The sequence below is a fragment of the Anomaloglossus baeobatrachus genome, chromosome 3 (assembly GCF_048569485.1).
Source record: "Anomaloglossus baeobatrachus isolate aAnoBae1 chromosome 3, aAnoBae1.hap1, whole genome shotgun sequence".
Lineage (NCBI taxonomy): Eukaryota > Metazoa > Chordata > Amphibia > Anura > Aromobatidae > Anomaloglossus > Anomaloglossus baeobatrachus.
The window spans coordinates 431849240-431861290 of NC_134355.1; the positions used below are offsets into that span (position 1 = coordinate 431849240).

The following is a 12051-nucleotide window of genomic DNA, read 5'->3' on the forward strand; positions in this document are numbered from 1 at the left end:
CCCTTTGTGTTGTCATGTGGGAGATGTTTTTGGGTAGTTGGGATACCTTTTGTCACAGTAGCGGTGGGGGTAGGTCTGGTCCAGAGGTTTGGAAGTGATTGGTGGCTGGACCGGGAGTCATTGTCTTGGTATGGTGGCTCTCGGTTTCCGGGATGTGGCAGGCACGGGGTTCTGCCAAAGTGTGGGGGTCAATCCGTGGGTGATTGGCACCTCGTCTCTGGGTCGGTGTGTTGCGGCCGGGGACAGGGGGAGTAGTAGTAGTGGACTGGGCCTACCCCGGGGGGTATTGTAAATGTTATTGTCTATTGTTACCGTTATGTGGTTGTTTTGGGTCGCCCGTTGGACGGCGTCCCTAAGGTACTAGTCTGTAAAACAATAGGCAATAAAAAGGCTGCTGTGGCCATTTGAACCAAGTCGCATGCAGTCCGTGTGTTTAATTTTAGAGGATAAGGGGGTTTGGTTACACAGACATCATGACCGGAGAATCCTCCCTCAGCTGGTCATGATAACAGCTACTAACTGCTATAATGTAGAAACCTTATTGTAATAGCAAATATAAAAGCAGCATAAGGATTTTACAATGTGCAGGTAAGGGACACTTTTCTTGTTTGGATGAATTATTTGTTTAAAGGGAATCTGTCACCACGTTTCTGTTACCCCATCTAAGAGCAACATGATGTAGGGGCAGAGATCTTGATTCCACTGTTGCATCACTTATTGGGATGCTTGGTGCAGTTTTAATAAAATCACTGTGTTATCTGCTGTAGATCTACCAGTTCTCTGAATGATGAGCTCTGTATAACCTTGCCCACATCACTGATTGGTAGCTAGCTTCTGTTTGCACTGTTTATAGGCCGAAATATTTCAATCAGTGGTGGGGACGGGGTTATACAGGGCTCATGAATATGCAGATCTACCAGTTCTCTGAATGCTGATCTTTGTATAATTCTACCCACAACGTTGATTGATTGGTAGCTTCTGTGTTCACTGTGTATAGGCATGAAGCTGCCAATCATTGGTGAGGGCGGGGTTATACAGAGCTCATGAATATACAGATCTACCAGTTCTATAAATATTGACCTCTGTATTACTCCGCCAACACCACTGATTAATAGCTTCTGTGTTCACTGTATAGGCATAGAGCTGCCAATCAGTGGTGTGGCGGGGTTATACAGGGCTCATGAATATGCAAATTTACCAGTTTTCTGAATGCTGAGCTCTGTACAACTCACACCACTGATTAGTAGCTTCTGTGTACACTAGGTATAGGGAGCTAGCTGCCAATCAGTGCTGGAGCGGGGTTATACAGGGCTCATGAATATGAAGTCCTCTAGTGATAATCTCCTGATAAAACTGGGAAACTACAGCAATCAGCTCAGTAAGTGACACACCACTGGATTCAGGGTCTCTGTCTCTATATTATACTGCTCACAGCAAAAACCGGTGACAGATTCCCTTTAATGGGTTTTTTAATTACTGTATCCCTAATACTAAACATAAAAAAGAACAACAAGCAGTAATCTAAATTTACAGCTACTGTATATTCCATACACAGTGATACCGAAAGACATGAAATTGTGGCATAAAGTATAAATATGAAGAACACCGGCCACGTTGTAATATTCACTAGTCGTACAGATCACTGCCAATTATAATGTGGAACTCATTGCAGGTTTAATTAATACTGCCTCAGACAAGACAAGTCCATGCCAACACTAGTGGGTGGTAAACTGCCATGTACATAATAAAGGGAAATTGGATTTATCTCGCACACGGAGTGCTCCTTATTTACATATGATTGTAAGTTAGTCAGCATAGACCCCTGAAAGTTATTGTCTGCGGAGAGCCTGCAATGAACACATCGGTAACTCTTCTGGCTTCTCCTTGTGGAATGTGCTCTACGGCTTTCCTCTACTGCTACTGACATTTTATAGTGAGAAGGAGCGCAGCACTGAGAGCAAAGCTGTGGAGAAGAATAGCTTATAAATTCTGCCTCCCTATAACATCAACAATCAGGTATACGTTGCCTTGTGGTACTCAGAGGACTATGGAGGATTATTTCCTCGGTGCTGTTGTCGCACAGACAATATTTAATCGGCCTGAGGTAATGTGCAGCTTTTTTTTTACTCTTTTATCACCTGGGTATTGAGCTGACGGAAAAAGTTTACTTTATTTTTGAAATTCTGAGAATCCAATGGGGTAGAGCTTCCCGTGTAAAGACATTCATGTATAGGCTGTATGAAGACCCACTGAGGGTTTATGAGAAAGATGACTGATTTTTGGCCACATTTTCACACTCCACATAAACGTCAAATTCGTCAACATCGGAAAAAGGGAGTCCGTTTCCTGGAACGTGCTCACACACTGTACTTCGTGTGGTGACCCTGGTAACACTAGGCGAAGATCTTCGAGAGCCTAACCTCTTCTTCCTGCCGTGACACATGACCTCCTTGAACATCTCCCGGAAACGTGTGGAAAGTAGATTGTATAAGATAGGGTTAACTGCCGAACTGAGATAAAATAACACTCCAGAGATGACATGGACAACGCTAAACATCTGGTGCATGTCTTCTGACCAATAATCAATGAAGCTCCACATCAGTCGTTCAGTGTGGAAGGGCGCCCAACAAATTCCAAACACCACCACAAGGATGACTGTAAAGACAAAACAAAAGTGTATGAAAAGTCAGTCAGGTTTCAATTAAACAGAACAATCATATATATATATATATACATATACATCAGACACAGACAGAAAAGTGCCCCTGTGCAAGAACAATATAAGGTCCCTTTGCAGTCTAAAAGCTCATAAAAATGCACAAATCTGCCTGCTTTGGAAGTAGAAATGGGCCCCCCAACCTCTTGGGCCCCGTGTGACTGCACAGGCTACATTAATGATTTGTCCGACCCTGATACACATTTAACTCTAAGTTCCCTGTACTCATCTTGTACTTAACTTCCAGCGTTTTCATCCTTTTTCCATGCCACTAGGGTTCTGTGATGCCATCTTGTGACTGTAACTTCTGACTGGCCAGAAGTCAGAAGTTACGTCACAAGCTCTCAGTACATCTTTATGAGAGTCAGAACGAAGACAGAGCAGTGATACTCTTATAGAGATATTATTATTATTGAGTTGTGACCTCCGGCCGCTCCATGAAACACTGAAGGTCAGAAATCACCGGAGACCGACCAGAGCGACGCTCCAAAAAGATGAAGATGGTAGCAGGTAGTATAAGACGGGGGCTGGGGATATACATATAAAGCACCACTTCACCGCTGAAATAAAAAAACACTGTTGTGGTGTTTTAAAGTAAAAAACAAACTGTACAGATAATTGAATAGATTTCTTAAACCGGGTGAGGCTGATGTACTTAGTTTGCAAATACATCCATGTTAAAAAGGGCGCACAATCAAGTTCCAATATTAAAATAGGCATTTTATAAGATACACTGTCTGCAGAATTATTAGGCAAGTTGTATTTTAGAGGATTTTTTTTATTATTGATCAACAACTATGTTCTCAATCAACCCAAAAGACTCATAAATATCAAAGCTTAATGTTTTTGGAAGTTGGAGTGAGTTTTTCTTAGATTTGGCTATCTTAGGAGGATATCTGTTTGTGCAGGTAACTATTGCTGTGCAGAATTATTATGAAACTTAATAAAAACCAAATATATTCCCATCTCACTTGTTTATTTTCACCAGGTAAACCAATATAACTGCATAAAATTTAGAAATAAACATTTCTGACATGCAAAAACAACACCCCCCAAAATTAGTGACCAATATAGCCACCTTTCTTTATGATGACACTCAACAGCCTACCATCCATAGATTCTGTCAGTTGCTTGATCTGTTTACGATCAACATTGCGTGCAGCTGCCACCACAGCCTCCCAGACACTGTTCCGAGAGGTGTACTGTTTTCTCTCCCTGTAGATCTCACATTTTATGAGGGACCACAGCTTCTCTATGGGGTTCAGATCAGGTGAACAAGGGGGGCATGTTATTATTTTTTCATCTTTTAGACCTTTACTGGCTAAGCACGCTGTGGAGTAGTTGGATGCATGTGATAGAGCATTGTTCTGCATGAAAATCATGTTTTTCTTGAACGATACCAACTTTTTCCTGTACCCCTGCTTGAAGAAGTTGTCTTCTAGAAACTGGCAGTAGGTCTGGGAGTTGAGCTTCACTCTATCCTCAACCTGAAAAAGTCCCACAAGTTCATCTTTGATTATACCAGCCCATAGCAGTACCCCACCTCCACCTTGCTGGCGTCTGAGTCGGAGTGGAGCTCTCTGCCCTTTACTGATCCAGCCTCTGGCCCATCAAAAGTCACTCTCATTTCATCAGTCCATGAAACCTTTGAAAAATCAGTCTTACGATATTTTTTGGCCCAGTCTTGACATTTTATGTTTCTTGTTCAAAGGTGGTCGTTTTTCAGCCTTCCTTACCTTGGCCATGTCCCTGAGTATGGCACACCTTGTGCTTTTTCAAACTCCAGTAACATTGCAGCTCTGAAATATGGCCAAACGTGGCAAATGGCATCTTGGCAGCTTCACGCTTGATTTTCCTCAATTCATGGGCAGTTATTCTGCGCCTTTTTTGCCCAACACGCTTCTTGCGACCCTGCTGGCTATTTGCCATGAAACGCTTGATTGTTCGATGATCATGCTTCAAAAGTTTGGCAATTTCAAGACTGCTGCATCCCTCTACAAGACATCTCACAATTTTGGACTTTTCAGAGCCCATTAAATCTCTCTTCTGACCCATTTTGTCAAAGGAAAGGAAGTTGCCTAATAATTAAGCACACCTTATATTGGGTGTTGATGTCATTACAGTACACCCCTCCTCATTACAGAGATGCACATCACCTGATTTACTTAATTGGTAGTTGGCTCTCAAGCCTATACAGGTTGGTGTAGGACAACGTATAAAAAATATCATCTAATCAAAATACTCATTTACCTAATAATTCTGCACCCAGTGTAGTTCTAAACTCAACAGACTGCAGTATCAAAGTTTTTACATGGCCTAGAAAACTTTAAATAGTTGCAAAATTTTGGTGCACTGCAGAACTGCTCAAAATTTTTGGCAACGTTTGCCGTTTTCATGCCAGTTTAAAACAGTTCTGCTGAATTGGGGATGCTGTGGAGGAGCCATGGTGGGATTGGGCTTGGTTACGCTCGCCCGTCAAATTCAGTAAAAATGCTGGTGTTTCATATGTCATAATTATTACTCCGGTTCCTGATTGGAGTAACATTGTTGGTGAGGTGCACAGAGATACATGCTCAATTTATGAAGTGGTATATGCCGCTTGATGAATTCAACACTTCCTATTCCTGCATACTCATCATTTAAACCAGCATACACTATCATCGTTGCCAGGAGATATATCAAATAGTATCTACAATTTGCGTTGAGAAATCTGATCACAGATCCTCATTAAAGTTGAGAGATGGCAAAATATTTTAGTAATATTCAAAAAATTAATCAACATTAAGCATTGCTATAGATTGGGTGGTCACAGGAGATGTTGCCTTGGGTGCCAAATTCTTAGGGGTGCAAAATTTCTCCACCCAGTTTCAATAATTTGGTGGCTTATTCCTCCACAAGTGGCACAGTGAGTGCCTAGATTACTCGGGGGCCTGAAAGAAGACTGATTAAGGCAGTGGTTGCTTTGTCATCTTGGCTGCTGATGCCAGGAGGACCTATGCCGTGCAGAGACTTCAGATGACTTTGTCAGCTCAGCAGCAAATGACAAAGCTCGTTATAATAAAGTAAATATGCACATTCTCTTCCCTTATAGTATTGCATTACACTGAGCCAACTTATGCAGAGCACAGCAGCCAATGACAGTCATTTCTGCTGCTGTGCCCTGCATTGGCAACCCAAGCTACCCCACTGACAATAAGAATACTAAGCTTTTTATTTCATGACTATAATTCTAGTACTACTGTAATGCATATGTCGCGGGCGGAGGGGTTGAGAACGCCGCTCGCCTGGAACTGCTGGCGCTCAGGTCCGGTGCTTCTGCTCCTCGGTGGCTCGAGCACGGGGCTGGACTGCCTCCTCGCCCACGAGTGAAAAGGGGGGAGGTTTGTGGTGGGATGTTTGGGGGTGTCGGTCGTGAGGCCACCAACGGGTCGTGGTGATAGTGCGCACCACCGCTGTTGGTGACGGGGGATCCCGGGAGCGATGGCGGAGAGCAGCTAAGGTGTCGAACCCTCCATGGGTAGGGGCTGTTGGTCCCGGCGCCCCGGTTGGGGAGGTAGGGAGGAGGTATAGGTGCAGGTACCGATGCGGGGAGGCAGCGTGGGCGCTGGTGCAACGTTGCGGTGCAGCGCAGTGCCGGATGGCACTGTTGTACTCACTCAGACACAGAGGGACAGAGTCTCTGGTAAACTAAACGGCTGGATGGATGGGGCCCACAGCTGGCTGCGGTGTTCTCACTCTCCCCGGACGGGTTGATGGTGGCTGTCGTTTTCCTGCACCTGTGTAAGTGTGTTTGACTCCTATGGCTTCCCACGGGTAGTCCGCTCCCCGGCGTGTACGTGTTGGGAGAGCCTGTTTTGCCCACAGGCGCTGGCCCTTGGATCTCTGGCCCTTGGCGGTGGCACTTATCCGGATGGGTTGGACTCTTGCCTTCTCACGGGACTTAGGTGGGAATGAACCCCTGAGGTCCAGACCGCAATCAGAGAATTTGACCTTTTCGGCGGCTCCTAGTCTAGTTGGAGTCTGAGTACCCTGCCTTGGTGCTTGGCTTCAATCTGCTCCCCGGTTCGGTACCGGCGGGCCACCGCACGACCCCGATCCTATGGTTCCGCTGACCTACACCACCTCCTGCAGACGGCCACCACCGTCTGCTGACCTTGCTGATCGTGCCTGGGCTCCAACCCAGACACCGACAGTTTTTACTCCTCTCACTTTCACTGTCTAACACCATCTACTGTCTTTTCCCGCCTCCAGGCCTGTGAACTCCTCGGTGGGTGGGGTCAACTGCCTGATTCTGCCCCACCTGGTGTGGACATCAAGCCTGGAGGGTGGCAACAAGGATTTTTGGTTGACTGATGTCCCCTACCCAGGGGAAGAGGTGTGTGTGTGTGTAGTGTACTGTGACCCCTGGGGTCCAGGGCATCACACATACTCCGAGCAGGACTTAATGACGTTAAAGAAGCAATAGCAAGCCATTTTTTATTCCCTAAATCCAGTCTAATTGTGTATCTAATGAGGTGTATGTATAGTGATACAGTCACTGATTGTCATCCTCCCCAGTTTCCAGCACAGCTCCACACTTCTTCTCACCCATATGACTTCTATTCTGACTTGCTAGATCACACAGGGCTCTATGTGTGAGCTGGAAGTTTCTTATATGATATAAGTCTATGGAACCTAGTTCTGATGCTCCATAGAATTACATTGTAAAAGCAACGTTTGATTGACACATAGAGGAGACCTGTGTAATCTGGTAAGTCAAGCTAGAAGTCACGTGAGTGAGAAGAACAGGGCCGTACTGGAAACCAGGAAATATGGCAATCCGTAAGTATTTTATTGCACTTACACATTTAGACACAATTAGGAAATAAAACATTTCTTGGGGTTGCGTCTTTATGATGAATCTGCATAACAACACAGGTCATTCAGAGAATCTCTTAAGAGCGGGTTCACAATGGCCATAATTACAGTAATGGCTGCCATTAGTTATTGTCTGCATTTAGAAATACAGGATCTTTAGAACAAACTATAGCATCCTAGAAATATCTGAATATCATATAGAAACACTTCACATAACGCACTTTATAAAGGGTAAATGCTATTTAAAAGTATTGAATAGCATTCCCTGTTCTGGCTGCAGTCCAGCCCTGGATAATGACGGATTTATTATTCTGTTCCTATACAGCGCAGTACACTTATTGCTTTGTATGGTGTAATGTATTGGAAAACAATAACTGAAAGAGAATGACATTATTTTTGTCTAATTCTAAGTGTTTTTAAAAAAGCTGCTAATCTGAGCAGGCTGCACGTATAAAAAGCCACATTGTCTGCTAAAATATCCTGGCCGAGCCGTGAAAAGAGAAATATTATTTCGCTCTCGCCTGTTATGTGCAGAATTGTGCAGCTTACATTTCTCTCCATTATCACTGATCATAAACCCCCAATAACAGTCGCCTGTAGGAGGAAGGGTTAATCGCCCCTCAGATATTTGTCCACAGGTTATAGGGGGTATATAACAAAACCCACCCGCACAACGCAAACTTCCTAATAAGGGTATAGTCAGACAAAAAACACCTACAGTGAAAAGGGGAGAACAGCCATGAGCTGTCACTGTGAGACAGGCCAGAGCCCATCCAGCGGGATACAGACATCACCTGGACATGCTGCAGGGTCACATAATCCCTGGAAGTTCCATCAATCTCGGCCAGCGTCAGACAGTACGCTGCTTTCCATATGACATGCTGTCAGAAACAAAGATCAGCCCTTCTCAAGCCAATAAATATCACTTTCTGGAAACATCTATAATGTATGGGATGCACTAAAGGAATTAGACATCAGCTTCGAAGTTCTTGGAAAACTTTTTGCCCTGCTCCACTCTATTAGTAGGGATGAATAGTTCAAAAGAAAAATTAAATGATGAAATAAACCACAACAAAGACATTGGAAGATGTTTTAAGCCTTTACTCTTAAGGTCCATTTACACGATGCGACATCGCTAACGATTTATCGTCAGGGTCACGGTGTTTGTGCTGCACATCCGGCGTCATTAGCGACATCGCAGCATGTAAGACCTATGAGCAACCTTAAATGATCGCAAAAGAGACAAAAATCGTTTGTCTGTGAGAGGTCGTTCACTTACCATTTATCGTTGTCTGGTCAGTGGCGATGTTGTTTGTCGTTCCTGCGGCACCACACATCGCTATGTGTGACACCGCAGGAACGAGGAACCTCCCCTTACCTGTGGCCACCGCCAATGAGGAAGGAAGGAGGTGGGTGGAATGTTAGTTCCACTCATCTCCGCCCCTCCGCTTCTATTGGGCGGCTGCATAGTGACGTCGCTGTGACGCCGAACCAACCGCCCCCTTAGAAAGGAGGCGGTTCGCCGGCAACAGCGACGTCGCTAGGCATGTAAGTACGTGTGACGGGTGTTAGCGACGTTGTGCGCCACAGGCAGCAATTTGCCCGTGCTGCACAACCGACGGGGGCGGGTACGCTCGCTAGTGATATCGGTACCGATATCGCAGCGTGTAAAGTACCCTTTAGTCTTTTAGTAGACTTTTAAGCTGACATGAAAGGCTTTGAAAAGTCGCTAATTCTTTGAGCAATACCAGGCTGCGGAAAGGTTTTGTGCCTTTTGACGTTTTTTATACTCCAGTTTAAAGCAGCTCCACCAAAGCGGATGGAGTTCGGGAGTAGCCTCGAAGGGGCATGGCTGCACTCTCCCATCACATTCAACAATAATGCTTTTTTTTGCCAGAGATGCTACTCCAGTCCCTGACTGCTGAAAAGAAGCGCTACATTTATTAACTGGCTTGCTCCTCTTAATGGATTTGTAGCATCGTACTCCAATGAGCCCTTATATAACACTGATCCACTACTTGACAACCCCTACTCATTCCCCTTGTTCGCCCCCGGAAAAATAAATACGCCTATACTCACCTCCGGTGTGGCCGGTGTGTCTTCTATATCTGGTTACAGAGACAAAGCTGGGGTTCAGCATAGGAGGTTGGGGGATTGTGAAGCATATCTTAGTGGGCCCCTAACCTAAGTAACTATGTTTACAACTTTAGTGGCACACTGCAATCATAATGAGTATAGCGGAGCCTCCATGGAGACTATACTGTTACTGAAAAAGAAGCACTGTATATCGACCAACACCGATATTACCGCTATACTGTAACCATATATTGTAGGTACCAGTTTTGCAGAAGATACTAAAAGATTACAGTAGAGTTTTAGATTTAGTGATTTACAGCTGAGGTTCTTTCTATTTCAGTTGTTCACTTTTCCCATCTTTTAGAGCTGGCTCAGACAGCCATGGCAAGTTTTGACAACTTCTCCAACCATGACTCATCTTTATAGCTTGCAACAAAGACAAATTTGATTTCTCACATTTCCAGCACAACCCCATCTATTTGTATCTTATAAAAACTCCCCATCCTGTTAATATCCCAATGCTGAGCCACTGGTGTCCTGATTTGCCCCTATTAATGTACCTTCTGTGTGGCAAGGTAATGGTACTGCTCTTTCTGCCCTACATAATAATGCTCACCACTGTGCCACTTATATAGTTAAACACTCCCTTTATGCGTTGTCCCAAACACTACTAAAAAGTAAATGTCACCTGTTGCCCTCATATCCCTACACAGTTTGATGTCCCCACATGCCCCCCACACACAGTATGATAGCAATGATAACCTCCACACAGTACGTTAACTCCCACACATTATGATTCCCCCATGGCTCGCCCACACAGTATAATGCCACCACCGCCCCACTCATAGCATAATGGTTACCACACAGATTATAATGCCCCTATTTTTATCCACACACATTATGATGTCTGTACAGCACCTCCATATAGTTTGATCACTCCCCAAACAGTATATGGTATACACACATTTCCTCAAACTCATTATTATGTCTCCACAGCCCCCCCAATGTACAGTGACCCCACAGCTTCACACCTGCACCAAAAATGCATCAAATAAGGGGGAAAACACATAATAGAAACACAGCAAACACAATAATCAGAGAAGGTTGCTATTGCGTCATGTGGTTCGGACACTGCAGAAAACCTGCAGAAAAAAAAATGCAGCATATATGCTTTATGTGAACACTGCCACCACGTTACATTTTTATTATATTTTTTTCTGCATTTAATGAAGAAAGAAAAAATAATCCCACCATTTTTTTATGTTAGTTACCAGTCACCATAATCTGATCTCTGTGTTGTGCGGGTTGTTACTGTTACTGTAAGACAAATATGGCTGTTATTTGCTGGTTTGTGATCTTCATTATTTAAAAAAAGAAAAAAAGCGCATAAAAAATGCATTATTGTAATTGTTTTTCATTATTTTTTAGTAATTTTATAGGAATAAAAAAAATCTTTTATTTTCCCTCTAGAATACAGGAACATAGAAATACCCTGCTATGTATAAATGTATGGCTACGTATCAGTACAATCTGCCTGTGATTATAAAGTCTGCAATGCTGCTTCCCATAAACAAAATCCCCCATCCTAAGTAGTGTAGCCTGTGGCTCATAGCGTTAGCTACCGTCTGCAGTGAAGTAGCTTATGAGTTCAATTCCTGAGGAGACCAGATCATACGAAATGAGAAAATAACATTTTTGTAATTGTTTTTCATACATTTTTAGTTGTTTTATAGGAACAAAAATATTCTGACTTTTTTCACCTGTAAAATACAGGTACATAGAAATACACTGCTATGTAGCAATGTATCTTTATGTACCAGTATAATCTATTTCTATGCTCGCTGCCTGCTATGCAGCTTCAAGTATATCAAATTCTCCTAGCATAATCAATATAGGATATGGCTCATATCTTTAGCTATTGCCCACAAAGTTAGAAGCAGTAGGTTTGATTCCTGGTGAGCATATCTCAAGAAAATAAAATTGGCTATTTATGTGTGCACGCAGAGAAATGCTGGCCTTGCCTCAAGGAGCGGGAGCTACAGAACGATGAAGAAGATGGAGAGTGCAAAGAGAGTGGAAATCAGGACAAATGCTTGATGCTCCTGTTTAAGAGGTGCATGCCTGTAAATAAATCCAGGTAGTCTAAAAAGTGGCATGGCACCTTGCCACAACTTTTAGTGAAGTCAGGGACTGGAGTAAGAATTTGGCGTAAAAATGCCGCTGCTCGTAAAAAAAAATTGGCAAGGGGAGAAAGCCACATCCCCATCCAACCCCAGCTATGACAAAGCAAAACAGGGTGTGAGAATTCCAAAGTTTTAGAGCAGTTTGGGTTGCGTTAAAATTTTGCCACTTTTTAATGCCAGAATTCTGGCATTAAAACTTTGATGAATCAGGCCTCTACA

General features: G+C 43.6%; 1 protein-coding gene across 1 annotated transcript in view; it reads right to left on the reverse strand.

Moving 5' to 3' along the window:
* Positions 1–436: 436 nt before the first annotated feature.
* The window catches only part of NMUR1 (neuromedin U receptor 1), a 218331-nt gene continuing 206716 nt past the window's right edge, over positions 437–12051 (reverse strand). Inside the window, exon 4 of the mRNA XM_075338491.1 lies at positions 437–2655. Coding sequence (XP_075194606.1) covers positions 2258–2655 — 398 coding nt within the window. The 3' untranslated portion in view covers positions 437–2257. The remainder of the gene's footprint in view (positions 2656–12051) is intronic.